The following is an 18,421-nucleotide window of genomic DNA, read 5'->3' on the forward strand; positions in this document are numbered from 1 at the left end:
GGTCAGGTGGCCTGTAGCAGACCCCCACCATAATGTCACCTGTCCCTGCCTTCCCTTTAATTCTGGCCCACAAGCTCTCAGTCAGCTCCTCATCCATCCCCAGGCAGAGCTCCATGCACTCCAGCTGGTCGCTGTCATAGAGGGCAACACCCGCTCCTCGTCTCCCCTGCCTGTCCTTCCTAAAGAGCCTGTATCCCTCCATCCCAACACTCCAATCATAGGAGCCATCCCACCACGTCTCCGTGATGCTAATAAGGTCATAGCCCTGCAGGCGTGCGCACGTTTCTAACTCCTCTTGCTTATTCCCCATGTGTTACATCCAAGAACTTGGCATACAGGTGACTTGGAAGAGCTGTCTACAGCTTCCTGAGGAGGGGAAGTGGAGAGGGAGGTGCTGATCTCTTCTCCCTGGTATCCAGTGATAGGATGCATGGGAATGGTTCAAAAGCTGCACCAGGGGAGGTTTAGACTGGACATTAGGAAGCATTTCTTTACCAAGACGGTGGTCAAACAGTGGAACAGGCTTCCTTGAGAGGTGGTCGATGCCCCAAGCCTGTCAGTGTTTAAGAGGCATTTGGACAATGCCCTTAATACCATGCTTTAACTTGGTCAGCCCTGAATTGGTCAAGGAGTTGAACTAGATGATTGTTGTAGGTCCCTTCCAACAGAAATACTCTGCTCTGCTCTGCTCTGCTGCTCTGCTCTCTGCTCTACTCTGCTCTATTCTATTACTTCCTTGCAGAAGCTGGACAGTCCTTACACAGATCCTAACTTTTTATACCTTTGTGTTTTACTCAGTTGATAATGCTATTGAAGGTTCCAGAGTAAGTAAATTAAATTATCCCGCTGGTAGTAGTAATTATGTGCCACAAAGAAGCAGATTGCATCAACATACTAAACTTAGTTTGTATTCTTTTGTCAGCGGTCAAAGAACTTGGTGGTAAAGCTGTATTTCTACACAAATGGTAGTGATGGGAGTTTCTCAACACTGAACTGAAAGCAATATGCTGCTCTAAATCTCTGCCAGCTTTTTCAGGCAGAACAGATCACGGTCAATTGTTGTAGAGAGTTTCCATCAGGGTAATAATGGCCATCTGCCCATGACCCTGTTGACAGCTTTCACAGGGACCTATTGATAGTTTTAATGGGACTGATGGAGAATTTCCAGCTAACTTCCGCCCATGTTTTGGCCAGAACCTTGAATTTGTGGGTCTAGTGTGTTTTCTTTGGTGAGGGGAACTTATTATAGGCTTTTGGCTAGCTTCACAGTGAGCTTGATTTGGGAACAGAAGGTTTGTTACTGGGCATTAGCAGTCTGGAGCAGATGCATCCAGCATGGCTTCCTGTACAGATGGAGAGAGGTAATACGTATTTGAAGAAGGTAGAGGAAATTCATTCCTTGCATGAAAGTTTGGAGATTTCTCTGACTTTTGGCAGTAGTTGCACTTAAAAATTAGGAGGGCTGAGAGTTCAGTTCACAGAGTGGAGGCCAAGATTTCTTCAAGGTATTCAGTACTTCCTAAGGAATAAATGCACTGAACTTACGGAACAAAAGCAGGACATCTTTTGGCTCCCTGTCGCTTCCTAGATGTACATGGGAGGGAAGATGAGGGGAGAAGTTCGACCAAGTAGAGTTGTAATTTTTGCAATACTTGATGCTGAACTTTACTATGAATTTTAGGCAGCTGGGTTTAATGAAGTATTGCTTGTAGAGCTCTTAAGGTAGAAATGGAAGCTTTTGTGAAAGCTGAAAGGAAGATTCATTTATATCAATTAATATTTGCATGCATTATAGTATTATGCTTTGGGGGGGGTGGGGTTTACCTAAACAAGGATGTTCTTCAGAACATCAGTCAGTGATCAATATTATCTGAGCTGATTTCTATGGGATTTTTATTCTTTTCTGTTCAGTGATAAACATGGGATGGAGGGATTTCAGTGGATCAGATGGTGCTCTTAATTCCTTGCTTTTTTCTCCTTTCTTTTTCTTTCTCAGTTTTCACATTTGTATTTCTAATGTCCTGTTTCTGTAAAGTTCTAAATTGTATGTGTAAATAGTGAGCAAAAGAACAACTGTAGTAAGTCAGATCTCCTGTTAATTTATTCAGTCAGTTTTCCAGTGTTATTAAAATAGTATTCCAATATCTCATGTTCTGCTTGAATAATGCTTTGGCAGTTGATTGAAGAAATAGATAAGGGCTACTACTACCTTCATGAAAAAGATGACTTTTAAAACTCTGCTATGCAATTTTTCTCTCTCATTTTTCCCTGTTTTTTATATCACTAAGATATGTAAGGAAAAATAAATCATAGTCATGGATGTGTTTAGAGAGGTTGAAAGTTGATTTTTTTTTCAGAAGAGTTCAAAAATTAGCGTGTTGCAGGAGCTGTACATTCGGAAACACTTTAGTCTATATGTGAACCTGATGCAAATTTAGGTAAGATATCACTTCTTAAGTGTAATGTCTAGTAGGTGTGAATGCTTGCCCTTCTCCTGTAAGTGGATTAACTGAAACTACAACAAAGAGCTACAGTTTAGGAATAAAGATTCATGAATAACACCATGTATGGGTAGGCCCCAGAATCTTCTCCAGGATGCATTAGGACATTTGCAGGGCTATCAATTAACTACTAGAAGTTGGATTACTTTAAGTGACATATGTCAGTGGCAGAGGTTTAAAGTGAGAGGTTCTTGCAGCTTAGCAGGTGATTTTTCTTGTTGCTCAAGATTTTAATTGTGTGACCAACAAATTCTAAACCAGTCCCTTGATGTTGATCATTTTTCTTGATAAGACTTTTGTGTTTATTTGCTTATAACTTTAACCAAACTTTTTTTGGCTAACCTAAAGTTATCACCCTAGGATTCTAGCTCACGTTGAAGTACTTTATAAAGATTGCAGCTACAAGACATAGTGAGAGGAAGGTCAGGAAAAATGCTGTCTCCTTCATAACAGTATAAAAACCCTAAAGATTACTGAATGAGAAAAAAATTCTGTGAAACATGTAAATGATCATGTAGTTATATCTCTGTTAGACTCTCAAGTGCATATCAATTCTATCAATTCTATCATTGTCCAACTTGATTAACTTTCACTTTCTTTTAATACAGCTGTTTCTTGTTTGCATGCAGCATAAACTGTTTTGGCTATCTTTGCCAACTTTATCGCAGTGGGTTGGGTTTTTTTTGTTTTGTTTTCTTTTCTTTTTTCAAATGTGTATGCCCTTCAAATTGTCCAGTTCTTAGCACATCTCTAAGGCTTATCATCTTAATGGTGTTGTGGCTGGGATAGGTATTGTCTGATCAAAGTCTGCAATCCACTAACTTCCCCCCCTACTTTTCCCAAGATGACACATCCTTAGTTCTTCAAGCCAGTTTGGCAATTGGTCGTTAGATAATTTTGTATTGTTCAGTGAGTCGAGTTTGTATTCAGCCCTTGCATTCCTTCTGGACATCTGGGGCCCTTATTGCTATTCCTGTCGTTAATTTGACCGCTACTGTTTTTCTAGCATAGCACAGTGCAAAGTAGAACTGAGCCTTACTGGATGAATTGCTATTAAAACTAAACACTTTGTGGTTGTTACAGAGCAGTAGATACTCTGCGGTAGGAAGATAATGTGATATTGTAGAAGGAAGATAGGATGTAATTTCTGTTTAAGTGAACAGAGTAAATCCCAATTTGTTTATATGTTTATAGAGTGCTAAATGTAAACAAACTGGTTGAAGAAACTGACCTAGAAACTTTTTTTTTCCTTGAAGTTCTGTTCCCTAAGAAAATGAGACTTCCATGACTGGTCTTGTAGGGGGACTGGCTGGCAGGTAATCAGTACCCACCCTCCTTGGTGGGCTTTATGGAAAGAGGCAGCTATGTGACAGAAAAATGCCGGATTAGTGAATGCCCTCACTGAGGGGGCAGCTGCAACATGGGCTACAGGCAGTCCACACAGCGAGGAGTTGTTATGCTTGCCCTCACTGAAGAGAAACATTCAGCTGGGGTCCCGTAGGCTGTAGGAAGTCCAGCAACACAAGTTGATTTGGTTTGCTGTTACTTATGGAATGAGTTATTTTTGCCATAATTAGTTCACAGATCACAAAACCTGAGATCTTCAGGTTTTGTCTTGCACAAGTTAGTACTTTATCTTCTTTCTTGTAGGGATTTTTTACCTAGTTAACTGTTGTTAGGACTAAGGGATAAGCTCTTAGCATTGATCGGTAAACTCATCCTGAACATTCAATTTCTGGAAAACTGTTCATGAAGTGTATTTGCCAAAAAATCATAGGGTTTTTTCTTTTTTTTTTTTCCCAGTGAAATCAAAATACAAAACAGTGCTAACCTAATTTGTGAAAGAATAAATTGAGATAAAAACTTAATGTAGAAAATTTCCAAGTTTTTTATCTCCTATTGTAGCTTAGCACTTTCAATAAAGAGGACTTGTAAAGATTTTTTTTTTTTGCATATGCAAGTGAATTATTGCATTGTAAAAGTGCATGAACAAGTTTTGTTGCTTAATTGCTATTTTCTAAAAACCTTATATTTAAAATTCTGTTTAACTATTACTTATATAGCATGCCTTACGTGTCAAGCCTGCAATTTGCCTGCAATTTTCCTGCAACAGCTAATTCATCTCGGTGATAAGGATTCCTGGAAATTTGCTGAATCCAATGGAAATGGAGTATAATGTCTTTACAGGGTTGCATTAATTCCTGGTTGAACTCCAGATGTTTGTGAAATTAGAGCAAATGTAAATTTAATCCTCTTGGGTTTTCTTCTGAGTTGCATCTCTTGTGGGATATTGTTCTTTTACTTCCTATTTACATTGATCTTGTTGCTGCTTTTTTACAAAAATAAATAATATGTTCAGCTTTAAACTGCTTATTAAGCATAAATCATAAGTGAATAGACCTATTTTTTCAACTTTTTATGTTATTGATAATTTTACATTAGGTCAGCATTTAAGAGTCTATGAAAAGTAATGAACAAAACATACATGTTTTATATTCTGTATTTGAATAGGCTGCTAATCTCCCACTTGAAATTTGTCCAAAACTGGAGAGTCACTTTAAGATTGAGGACAGCTTCTGGCTTTGGTACTTAATAAAAATAAAGGAACAGTATTTTACAAATCTGAGATGTAAAGTAAGATTAAGTTGAATCACTTCTATCTACTCCAAGCATACAGCTAAAATTTTCCCTTTCTTAATTGTGTATACGGCAGTAAATTCTAATTTGAAAGCCTCTACTACCTCAATGTAAAGTTGAAGAACAGAAGGCAGAGAAATCCATCGAAATGTTGCTTTTAGAGCAACCTCTGTGTGAGTGCAGTGAAAAAAGCAGTGTCTAATGAGTCACATCATTTGACTGTCATCAGTTGTAAATTCACATGTTGGAAAAGTAAAGAAGTTGCAAAAGTGTAGATGATATCCATGAAAACTTGATTTGCCCCTGTTCTGCATAAGTATTATGATACAGTTTTTAAATGCATGATCACATTTTTTCCAGACGAATTCTATCTTAGTGCCTAAGGTAGACCAGCTTTTATATGAAACTGTATTCTTTCCTGCTAGGCTACAATTTGCTATGTTTCACTATTTGAAAGATGCTTTTTGAAAGAAGTAAGAGCTTGTGGAGTGGGAAAGGATGCAAAAGATTGGTAAACGAGTTGAATGTTTCCCTGTATAACAGGATTTTATCCTGTACTCTGTGACATGGCCCATTGTTTTCCTGATAATGTGACCTAACCAAAGTATTCAGTTGCTTGCCAACTGTCTGTTCTTTCATTTTAATTTATTTTTTCTCTTATGCGTTGAGGGGTTTGCTTACGGAAGTATTGAGGTCTCATGGATTCTACCTGGGTCAGTGGAAGCTATTGTTTCAATACATAAAATGCCATAGAATATTTTGTATCCTTAAAAAAGTAATTCTGAATGTTTCAGATTGGATACTGAAAGTTGATGGATGCCTTTGAATTACATCTCTGTGTATGTTAGCTCCCGATTTGCAAAGCTCTTTTTTTTTTTTTTTTTTTTTGAGGGAAATTGTTGCATTGTAAAATAATGCCCTTCATAATGGCTATGAAGAGCTCAGCCACTTAATGATGAATACTGTAGGTGATGGCATGAGAATATTCATAGTCCTATGATCAGAATAGGTTTAAGTATTCTGCAATGAAAAAGGTCTTGACTACAGATTGAACAAGTACACTATGCACTGAAAAAGACAGGTGATCAGAAAATAAAACAAGTTTTTTAATGTATTATTTCAAAACCAGAAAAGGCCATTTTGACAATTTAATCAGAGAAAATTGTATTTAGCCATGGAATTCCTGTGAATCCAGAGTTATTGCTTACACAAAAAATGAGAATCTCACGCCTGAGAGATGTTCTATAAAATAACTGATGCATTAATTATATAATAATGTATTAAATGTTGAATGCTAGTACTGAAAATTTTAGGAAACTAAGAATTAACTGAATGAGGAAAAGTGGTCTTAGTAATAATGCTAGTTCTGTAAATTCAGAAAAAAATGGGATTAACTAGCTGTTCAGAGTACGCTGGTAGATATGAATATAAGTGATAAAGAAAAGCAAACATGTATAGTTCAGTGTATGATATTTTAAATGGTCTGTTCAAATAAACTGATTTATACAAACCATTCTTCTTCAGTGTTAAAAATCTTTTGCTTGGAAATCTTGCATTGGCAGAGATTTGGCTGGATGATTGTGCCTTTTTGTTTATGTACTTAAAAGTAAAGCAAAGACAAAGTATGACTGTATTAATTTGAATAATACTATGGAGAGCCCTGATGAATGTTTCATGGTTATTTACTGACAGATCTACCAGAATGCTTTTTCTTTGTTTTTAGTCTGGCTTTGTTTTTTGTTGTTGGGGTTTTTTTGTGTTTTTCTTTTTAAATTGAAGTGCAAAATAAAACATGGGACACCAGAACACAATAAAAGTTCTTTAAAGCTTCTGGCAGTGCAAGCCACCTAAATTTTGACATCTTGGCTACTGTGATTTGAATGTGCATTTAGTGCGGTGGTGTCATCCGTTTTTACTTTCTACACAGTTCATAGTTAACTCTGTTATCACCTGCATACACATATTGGTCTTGATAATGTGGTTCTTTACTGAAATAGTCAGGTATTTAGTTTCCGGTTCTGGCTTATCAAGTATGGCCTGTTTTATAATTCGTATTCCCAAGCAGGATGTTATTAATGGAAACATTATCCCATCTTAAGTGATGGAGCATTTGCACACACTCAGTGAGAGGTATCTGTGTACTGTTTCTCTCAAAGAGTTCTGGTCACTTTGGAAATTGCTTGTAGTGGCTCACTGTCTGGCAGATTAGATAAAATAATTTTAAAAGAGTTTTGGTTTTAAAGTAGTTAATTTGAATCACTGAACTATTCTAAGCCATGCTTTTGTTCTGCCACATGATTCCAAGTCATCCTTTGTCTGCTCTTTGGTCCAGTTTAAATTTGATCTTCCTGGATTTAAGCAACATCCCTCATTTGGAAAGAAAGACTTCCTCATGCTTCTGTTGAAATCATTAATAGCTTTGTTTTTGGCTTCTGTGAATTTCCATAACAGCTCCATAATGCAAGCAGTAATACTTCCTCAGAGCAACACAGTCACTGATGGTCAGATTGTTCTAGCTTTTCCATTATCCTTTTGGTGTTGAGTGATTTTTCAGATCTTAAAAAAAAAAAAAACCAAACCAGCAACAAAACCACAAGGACTCTCCTGGGCTGCAGTGTATATACCTCTGTTTGTTAGCTTTCAGACACTGAAATAACATCAGGCAGTTGTGTCCCCAGAGAAACTTGCAAACTTCAGAGGGACATAAGAAAAATGAATAGGCGAAACAAAGATTATACATACCAGAAAGAAAAAAAAAAATACAACATTGTAGCTAGTTTACAAGTAGTTCTTCTGCAAGAGCTCATTTGTTTGGGCTAATCATAGCTGCGAACAACATAATTGCATGTTTTGTTCTTTTTTGTTGTTGTTGGTTTCTTGTCTTGTTTTGTGTGTATATTTTTAACAGAAGATAACACCATTACAGTCATAAATACCGATTCACAGAATTAGATATACTATTTGTATCTTGAACTTTTGTTTAGGGAAGTTCCACTTGATTTCAAAATTAGGAAGAGTAGAGAAAAGTGTAGAAGCGCACTGTGGAGCTGTACTTGCAGGAAGGTGGAATTACGAAGGAACAGCACTGGTTACAGGTAAGCATTCTTAAGGTAATGAAGTGTTTTGAAAAGTAAAATAACAGAAGAGCTCTTTCAAAATAAAGCCTTTTTTTTTTTTAATATACCAAGTTGACATGCCATGAAGAAATGTAAGGGTACAAAAATATAGTATTAAACAAAATTTATGAAAAGTAAGTGCTTTCAATAAAATGTGTAGAATGTAAGTATTTTATTCTATGGGATAACTACAATAGAATGTTTTGGAAAAATAATTTAATCCTTGACATATGTTTAAAAGATGTAATCCCAAATTTCATAGTTTATATTGAACCTACATTGAATTTGAATGAATAAAACTAAGTCTATTACGTGTTCACACACTGGTCTAGCTTGAAATTCTCGTGAGAAGGGGGAAATGGAAACACAAAATCAACAGTATAAATTAAGTTAGCTATAATAAGTTACTTTTTTATGTCTTCATTATCACTGGGGTTATTATCACCTTGTTTAATAGAAGTTAATTTTGCACTTTTTGATTAATGCTGTCTTAGAAGAATGTTGTCTATTTTAATTAATAGAGGATCTAGTAAAAACATTTATCTTTTTTAGTGATCCTATTTATTAGATGTTATCCTGTTTACTTGAAAGTAAACGTTTTTAATATCAGAGTGCTTAGATGTTTTTGTGAATGTTCTGTACTTCATAAAGGAGACTACTTGATTTTATTTTTTTTTCCTTATCTGTTACAAAAAAGGTTGCTAAGTTGGTACGTTTATATCCCTGCACATGACATTTGGGGTTTTTTAGCCAGCAAAGTTTACTGAGGCCTCATGAGAGCATCTTGAATGCTCCTGTACTTCTCTTTCTTAATTATTAGGAGTGGTGTAGATCCAGCTGCAGTCTAACTCTCTTCTCTGTTGAGGCTGGGAGAGTGATCTCCCAGTGTCTGCATCTCTACATGTCTTTTTGTCCTAAATCTTTTCGTAATTAGTTGCTTTTGGCATTTTTGTCAAAAACTTCTATCTTGATGTTAAGGGGAGGCTAATTAAATTTCCTGTGATAGACTTCTCCTTTATGGGATTTCTGTTGGTGTCAGAATTTTCTGCAGCCTCCTGTTGATTTAGCACAGCTGATTTCTTTGGACTAATTCCAACTGAGTCCAGAAGTACTGAAGATAATTTTGGATCTGCTTGTTTCCAGACTCAGTCTGACTCTAAAATGCTGCTTCAAGGAACTCTGTCTGGCATGTTCCTCTGAAATCCCAGAGGGATAGAAATACTGTTCTTTTTAAAGACAGATTTGCCTCAGGAGCTTCTCCAAATAAAAAGTAAAAATTGCCTTTTCAATCTTTTTTTTTTTTTTTTTTGTTTGAAAGACTGCATGACACTTATGGGGAGTATGGGAATTCATCACCATATCCAAAAAGTGTACTCTGAGAAGATCAACTACTCTTACACCACAACTATACTTTGAGGAAGAGTGAATCATTGATGATACTGTATCAGTTAAAATATTCTTCATGGCTCTATTTTAACAGTATCAAATGTGCACAAATAAGATTTTTTAAAATTTTTTTTGTTACACTTTTTAATACTTAAAAGCTACATCAGCCAGATATAAAACCCTGAAATCTGGTAAGTAAATTACCTTTGAATGGAAGAATGACATTAAGTGTCCAGGTGCACCTTTTTCCTCATTAATTGAATCTGGGGGGCCTAAATGAAGGCCCAGAGCTGTATGTTTTAAACATGATAGCGCACTAGGAAATCTGTGTTCTTAATGCATGCATAACTTATGCTGCATAGTGTATAAGAACTTAATCTTTAATAAGTAAACTAAGTTTCTTGGTAACACGCAATTATGGTATAAAATTTAAGCCTTCCAAATGGAGCCTTCAGTTATCTTCAGTTTCACCATTTATCAACTGTGAAGCCTCCAGTTTAATACATAAAATCTGCTCCTACTCTCTTCAGACTCCTCAGAGACTTATTTAATCAGCCTCTGGGCCATTGAACTGTAAATAGATGAACAGTACTAGCAATGCTGAATAGAAAATACAGAACTTGGGATACTTAAATAGTGATGGACTTTCTCTTCCCAGGAGCAGCTTCAGATAAGAAGACTATAGGGATTTTCAGGAGAGGAAGAGACTTGTTGATAATAGCGGAAGAACAGTCTTAAATTTTTTTTCCTTAATATACTATCTATTTGCATGTTAGGAAGACTACATAAACAAGTTACCTGTAAGAAGAGCTGGATTTATTTTAACTCTAGTGTTTCCCAGATAAATAAAAGTGCCATGTTTGTTAGACTTATTATTGCATTGAAGTTGAAGATTTCTGTGATAACTTTACAGTTGGTGAAGATGGCCAAGTGAAAATCTGGTCTAAAAGTGGAATGCTGAGATCCACTTTAGCTCAGCAAGGTAAGTTAATTTTCTTAAGGTTCCATTAAAACTTTTTAATTTGGGGTATTATGAAATAATTTACAGTTGGTGAAGATGGCCAAGTGAAAATCTGGTCTAAAAGTGGAATGCTGAGATCCACTTTAGCTCAGCAAGGTAAGTTAATTTTCTTAAGGTTCCATTAAAACTTTTTAATTTGGGGTATTATGAAATAAATTTAAATAACAGTCCCTAAATCTGGCAGTAATGGTTTGTTTAAGGATCTTAAGGCCTAGATAAACTGAACTAAAATTAAATGTAAATCACAGTTGAATACAGGGGGAACTGGATTTTTAATAAGATTATTATCTTAAAAAAAAATTCTTCAGTTTAAAAGTATTATTGCAATGTTTTTTGACAATAGTTTCAGTTCCATATTTAAATAACAGTCCCTAAATCTGGCAGTAATGGTTTGTTTAAGGATCTTAAGGCCTAGATAAACTGAACTAAAATTAAATGTAAATCACAGTTGAATACAGGGGGAACTGGATTTTTAATAAGATTATTATCTTAAAAAAAAATTCTTCAGTTTAAAAGTATTATTGCAATGTTTTTTGACAATAGTTTCAGTTCCACCCTAAGGATTCTGGAGAGGCTAAAGAATTAAAAAGAAAAAAATCCAGCTTTTAATACCAAGCCACAGACTCTTATGGTGAAACTGAAAAAAAAAAAATCTCTAAAAGCATTGCAAGAATGCTTGAAAGATGCGAAGTGCATGTAGGTTAGTTCCTCTGAACTTTAAAACTCTTTAACAGCCCTTGGTTCATCTATCTATTTAACCCAGTAATTAATTTAGTATATGCAAACAGTCCTACTGAAGTGAAATGATCCCTGTGCTTAAGTTCTTTGTTGAACTGGGGCCGTGGAGACCTAACCTCAATCTTGGCTTTGTAACTACAGTTTTATGCATACTTGAGCATTCCAGTTATTTAAGCCAATTTAAAATCACATTATTGTAAAATGCAACAGCATAAGCTGCAAATACCTATTTATACAAATGATGTTTGATATTTTTAAAATGCTATTTTTAATAATCATAATTTCTAACATTTTTGTACTATTTCAGTGAAGATACCGAGCTAGATTTTGTTTTTCAGACTTCATACATTGAGATCATGTGACCTTTTGACATTTTTTAAGAAACCACATGCACCTGGGGTTGGGTTAAATGTCAGACCCTTATCTCTTTCTAAAACAAATTATCTAAATTCTTTCAACCTGTTGGAGGTATTTTAACCACAGGAGTGAATGTAAAATGTATTTCAATTCTGTTAAGGAAGTTCATATTCAGATGTAGGTTTTTTTCATGCTTACAATGTAAAAAGATAAGCCAACTGAACTATAATTTTTGGAAGAAAAAGAAAGTTGAAGCACACACTCTTCACTATTTCTCGGTTGATATGTTTCAAGCTTTTTTATGTTTAACTGTGCTTATCTGAGGTTTGATGAAGCTTATAAAGTAAGAGACATGTTTAGTTTGAAATATGCAAGTTGAATTTTCATTGATTTCTTAGAGTTTCTGGAACAGTTTAAAAGTACAGTTGACGCCCCATGGAATTATTGTCTTTTTGTGTTTGCGTTTTAAGGTAAGATCCTGTGAGGCTCAGAAGCCCTTTAAACTTTAAATTTATAGGATCAGATTCCCACAGACCCCTCTGTAAGCTACTGACATACCTGGGTTCAGGATAGGATTCTGCAGAAATTGTTACGTTGTTTAAGAAAGGTATATCATGTTTGAGCTAATTTTTCACTTCCTTTATCATCTCCTTGAGAAATGAAAGGATTACCATTGCTAACATTCTTTCTACTCATTCCGCTCTTTGTATTAGAAATAAATTTTCAGGCTCTTATCTTTGGATGATGGTCCACATGCCTGTTCTATCTTTGGATTTTTATTCACTACAAAAACATGAACATACATTTTTCCCTTTTTTAGCTTTTTCAGTACTTGTATGGAGGGCTCTGGTCGCATGTCCTTCCATCATGCCAATGCATGGAATAGTTAGTGTGACTCCATAGCCTCTACTGCATTCAGCCTTGAGCTGTAATATTGCTGTTATGGCTGCATTGTTCTTTGAGCCTGATCTCACTTCTTCATCCTTAGATTATCTTAACAGTCTTCCTTTTGTTCCTCATTTTCCTTAAACTGAAAGCTTTTTAAAAAAATGCTGTATTTACAATCCTTTGGGTTTCTAGCTGACACGGTATACTGATACATTTTGATGAGGTAATTTTTTTTCATGGATCTCTCTGGTATATGTTGGTAACCCACATGATTATGCTTAAAGCAGGATTTATCTATGTATTCTGTGATGTATACATTGCAGCGTGACGCTGTGCTTAAAGTGTCTGTGTTCCTTTGGAGAGAGGCACAGAACTGTGAAGAGCAGGATATATTGAAGGTCCACATTTGAAAGAAAAGATGTCTCTACCAGCACAAATTTTTACCACTTGTAGTCTACCAGCACAAAGTTTACAGCTTTGTAGACTCTGACACTAAGATTGTTTGAGGTGAAGTCTGTAGTGTTAGCAGTGCCACCTGCACTAACTGAGTCCTTCGCAGGCCAAACATCTGGTTAGCAGGACCCGTGCTGAGCCCACAGTTGCATAGCCTCTCTTGAAATGTCTGTCTAAAATTGCTACTGCTGAGGTTTGTAAACCACTGGCTCTCTAACCCTACGGAGTCAAAGGTATTGGTCAAGCTGAAAACTAAGTAGAGTGCAGTTGTGCCTTCCTTACTACAATCAAGATTATTCTGCAGCACCATTTCTTTAGCTTATCCCACTAGTGAAGCTGACAGCTTTGCTGATAACTTTACTCTTACTCCAAGATCTGAGAGTCTTCAGGGAAGGCAAACAAGCAAGCCTCATGGATCCACCCTAAGTATTCCATTGCTAGAGCACCTGCTTCAATCCTGGTAACTATTCTGGTGTCTCTAATTCCAGTCAAGACAGGAGTGATTCCTTGTGGGGAAAGTCATATTTTAAATCCATGGGATGACTTTATTTCTTGTGCCATGAAAACTAACTTTCTTTAAGAGCATTTGGTGAAGGACATCACCATAACCTTTATGAAAATACACATACATTGTGCAGACCAAGTCAGTGCTCTCCATGCGCTTTTTGATTCTCAGTGAAGCTATGACTTCCCATTATAAAAGACTATGTCACTTATTTATCATTTAAACATCATTATCCACAGACCCATTGTTTCTGTGCCACACATTCTACCAGTTTACCTCAGATGGATTTCTAGTTCTTCAGGTGATTTCTGTCACCTTTCTTTCAAATTGAATTTGTCATCTAGTACTCTTAAGACCATATCTTTCTTGAGTACTTACCTTGTGGCCCTGCTGACTTTCTGATGGGCTTCCAGTGACTAGTATGCTGAGTAAGCACCAAGGAGTAATATGAACAATTGGTGTATAGGTTGCCTTTTTGGTTAATGGAAGCAAAATCACAACAGTTGCAATGTAAACAGTTTAATTACAACATGTTTATTGTGAAGTGTAACTTACTTTATAAGGGACAACTGTATTCCAAATACAGCTCCTATTTTTTGTGCTGCCAGAGAGACATAAAATTGTCTGAATTAATGTTTCTACTCCTGTGAAAGTAAAAAGTCTCACACAGACTTACTGTTGTAATTACCGAAGTATCTGCTGTGGCTGAGTGTCAGAGTGACTGCTCTATCACTCCTGCACTCAACCCTAGCTCTGCCTCTGCTGTATGCATTGGCCACGGGAAGGATTCATTGAGGATTAACATCTGCTAGTAGAGCACTGAGATGTGAAGAAGCCCACCCTGTGTGCTTAATGCTGATGTTCTTTCTTCAGATCTCACCTTTTGTGCTTTTCTCCCTTCTTTTCTCAGAGAGTATTTTTTCCTGAAACTGTTTATCACCAATGCAATTCACTGCAGTTTGTCTGTTCTGCTGAATTTTTCTTTCCACAGCAATCGATGTGTTGGCAGTCTTTTCCCAACCAAGTTCTTGTTAAGTGCAGAAGGAAATGAGTTAACTTAGCTCCTGCTGTTAAGCCCTGGAAATTGTGGTTAAGTAGTCAGCCATCATAAAAAAGTTAAACATTTGGTTTAAATATAAAAGTCTTCTGATTGTTAAATCAGCATTAGAGCAGGACAAAAATTAGTTTATTTAGAATTTCTGTACAGCTGGTGACAGAATTTATATAATTTTCAACATAAATTGCTGCCAGCAGGAAAATAGGAAGTGCCAGATTTACTTAATATATGTTGTATATTTCTATGAGTTGTCTCCTTTAATGGTTGACGAGTTTAAAAAAAATAAAAATTACATCATTCTTTATTCCTAAGTAACATAAAATAAATGCCTTCCTGAAAGAAAGTATACGAAGTACAAAAATATTCAGGAGCAATGACACCAGATCTCAGTTTAGAGCTTGAATATTTGGAAGCTCAAATCAAGTTTAGTGTGCTGAATTGATGTGGCTGTAATAAAATCAGTTTTTTGTTCAGAGAGAAAATTCGAAGGCTTAAGTGGTAAGATATTATGTGATGTTAGGACAGTTGATATAGCATTTCAATCGCTTAAGTATCTAAATCTCATAAAAATATTCACATAAAAAGATGTTCCCAAGTCATTTTTTGAAATGGAACTTAATATGCCAAAAGTGTCTTTGAAAATTTTACCCTGTAAGAGCATTTCTTAAGGCTTTTGGGGTTTTTCATTACCATAAATTATAGATGTACAAAAAATGGTTTATTTGCTCAATTTTAATTCATTTGATACTTAGTTATCAGCTGAAACATGCATGACTCCCTAAGAAGTGCATATCTCTGAGAATTTAGGAGAATTTCTTTCCATTTTCCTCTTCTAAAATTATGAAATTGTCAAATACCAACATTTAGGTTGTAACAATTGCTCTTTCTGAGGTTTCTTCTCAAACAGAACTTTTGGGGTACAATTCAGTTGTGTTAATCTAGGTGTGCCATTAGTGACATTTGAGGTTCATTGGGCTAGTCTGCCGAACCTCCAAATCTATTCCAGAAGGAAGTGGATCTCGTTCAGGTCCTGTGTTGTATCTGTAAGCTCCACATGGATATCTTAAGAGTACCCTAGGTGCATCACATCGCTTAGGTGCTTGTGTTTAGACAATTGAATCGTGTCTTCAGAGGTCTCATTTCTGCCATTGAGAATATTAAGTCTGTTAAAGAAAAACAGATGCCTGAAATAAGCCTTCTCTTTCCCATTTCAGAAGATATGGAAGCAAGTTTTACAAAAAGTGAAAAGAATGGTCTGACAGGGACTTGTTACACAGTCTCCCTCCTTGCAGTTTTATATGCACTGTTTCCATGTCTTGTAATGTTGACACTATGCTGAAACTTGCTGTCCGTTGCTACAGGGCTTTTGCTGTGATAGAAATAAATGCTTGGACATGCTCTTTACTTAATTTTCTTAGTTTTATTTGCAAGGAATCAAGTAGTGTAATACTTTGATTCTTCTTCTTCAGGGGAGACTAATCCTGTCAAGTACTATGGAAAATATTTGCATAGTTGGCAAGTCTGAATTTCCCCCCCGCCCCCCGGGACGCTTTTTCCATGTAACTTTTTACTTCTATTTTCAAAAAAGGTCATTTGAAAACTGCAAGATAATATGTTTTTAAAACAGAACAGTCAGCTTTATTCTAGATACATCATTCTGGAGTTTTCAATCTGCAAAAAAATGTTTTCAATTAATTGGGAAAAATCTGTGAAGTCTGTGGGCCACTCTTTCTAGTTTTATTTGTTGTAATTTGTTTTGTAAGTTGCTTGTGTATGGGAAGTTTGGGGGTTTTATGTGTTTTGTTAGAGGCTTAATTATGGAGCCTAAACATCTTACAAAGAATAATCTAGGTGCAATAGAAAGCTTTTTCTACCCACATTTGTGTTCAGTCTCATCACTGTAGGTGAAAGGAGCTATTTTCTGATGTCTGTTGATAAGTATTGGGATGATTGTTGTCATGTTGATTTTCTGTATCTCTTAAGTGACAATTGTGAATAAAATTGCATCAGAGTATAAAAGATTAAGTAAATATAAAATGCAGCTATTACTGTTCGTTTTCTGGAGTTGTGTAAAACTGTTCACTTATAAAAATTTTACAAATTAATAGCATGGTAAATGGCAATAGATAATGAGGTTTCAGAAAGATGTAATATTAAAAACACAGTCTTAAAATGATAGGTGGTGGCATGGTGGACCATCTGCCTGACTTGCTGGGCTTACTTTTGATACAAATACTTGTTGGTTTTAAATTAGGTATTGGTCAGCATCATAGCCAGTGGTCTCAGCATTGGATTTAATCACATTGTAAGTATTCTGGCAAACAAGTTTGCAGGGATTTCAAGGTAAACATGAAATGCTTTTGAAGGTATTTGTAGGAAGTGTCTGCAAACTAAACAGATAGCAAGAGAGATCTGAAGATTTGACAGCTGGGCATTGAAGGCTGACTTTGTGGACTGATCAGTTGGGAAGAGTTAGCATTTTAATACTGAATGAAAGATGCCATGATGCAGATAGACCTTAAAAGTAAATAGGCCATGAAGGGCTTTGTTTGATATAATAGAGAAAATTGTACAAATGGAAAGGGCAACATAAATCTTTGCAGTGTCCCGGTTAACCATGAGCCAGGGGATCATCATCAAGGTGAGAGAGAAGCACCTTAAAGATGAAAGGCGACCCAAAGGTGAGAAGTCAATCTCATCTTATTTTGCTCAACTATAGCTTGGAATAAATTGGTCAGATTTTTATTTTAAGAGTGGGGAAACAAAACCAATTGGGAGTATATACATGAGGTTCAGTGAAATTGAAGAAACAAATTGTCTAGTTATGAAGATTATTTGACTAAAGAAGAAATCTTATAATAGAAGAAGAAATTTGGTGATTTTAATTCTTCCAGAGGTGGTTTTAGAGACAGCATGAAATGAAGAAGCAAGTGGTAAAGGTAGTCGGAGTCTGCTGGGACAGACCTTGCAATAAAATGGGTAGGTCTTAAAAGTTAAGTGATGCGTTAAAAAAAATGATAGGTACAATATGAGAAAAAGGAGATACCTTCTCACATATCATACACATTTTCAGTAACCCAGATGTAGTATTGGACAAACCATCAATTCATTATTTGTTTTGCATAGAGTTGTTCAGAGTTAAATTTAGAGTGGTCACATTGAAAGTGGTAGGTGTTTGACGGTTTACTCAAGTGAATTTGCCAGGTCTTCACCCTATGTATTTTTATTTCCTTGAGGAGTGTTGGAAGGGTATGCAGCATGAGTTAAAGTCTTCAGAGTTGTCTTTCTGGGTTGTGTCTGTCTCTTACTGTTGTTCCTATGGCTGTCTGAAACATGAAGTGAACCAGTAAACATGGCCATAAGTGCAGTCAGACAAGCATGGAGGACAAATGGTTGCCCCTAGTTTGGCTTTCTCCCACTCTTGAATTTTTGATATGTGATTTTAAGTAACCAGTCTGAAGTGGCTAAAGCAGTTTGTCCTGGTTTTGGCAGGGATCGAGTTAATTTCCTTCCTAGTAGCTGGTACAATGCTGTGTTTTGGATTTAGGATGAGAACAAAGTTGATAACGCACCGATGTTTTAGTTGTTGCTGGGTAATGCTTACACTAGCCAAGGACTTTTTAGTTTCCCATGCTCTACTGACTGAGAAGGCTGGAGGTGCACAAGAAGCTGGGAGGGGGCACAGCCAAACTGGCCAAAGAAACATTCCATACCGTGTGACGTCATGCGCAGTACATAAACTGGGGAAAGCTGGCCGGGGGG

General features: G+C 36.2%; 1 protein-coding gene across 1 annotated transcript in view; it reads left to right on the top strand.

The window, feature by feature from the left end:
- The window catches only part of IFT80 (intraflagellar transport 80), a 69,714-nt gene that overhangs the window by 10,932 nt on the left and 40,361 nt on the right, over positions 1 to 18,421 (top strand). Inside the window, exons 3-4 of the mRNA XM_019471974.1 lie at positions 8,123 to 8,233; positions 10,554 to 10,622. Of these exons, the coding sequence (XP_019327519.1) occupies positions 8,123 to 8,233; positions 10,554 to 10,622 (180 nt within the window). The remainder of the gene's footprint in view (positions 1 to 8,122; positions 8,234 to 10,553; positions 10,623 to 18,421) is intronic.

The sequence above is a fragment of the Aptenodytes forsteri genome, unplaced genomic scaffold (genome assembly GCF_000699145.1).
Source record: "Aptenodytes forsteri isolate BGI_AS27 unplaced genomic scaffold, ASM69914v1 Scaffold299, whole genome shotgun sequence".
NCBI lineage: Eukaryota > Metazoa > Chordata > Aves > Sphenisciformes > Spheniscidae > Aptenodytes > Aptenodytes forsteri.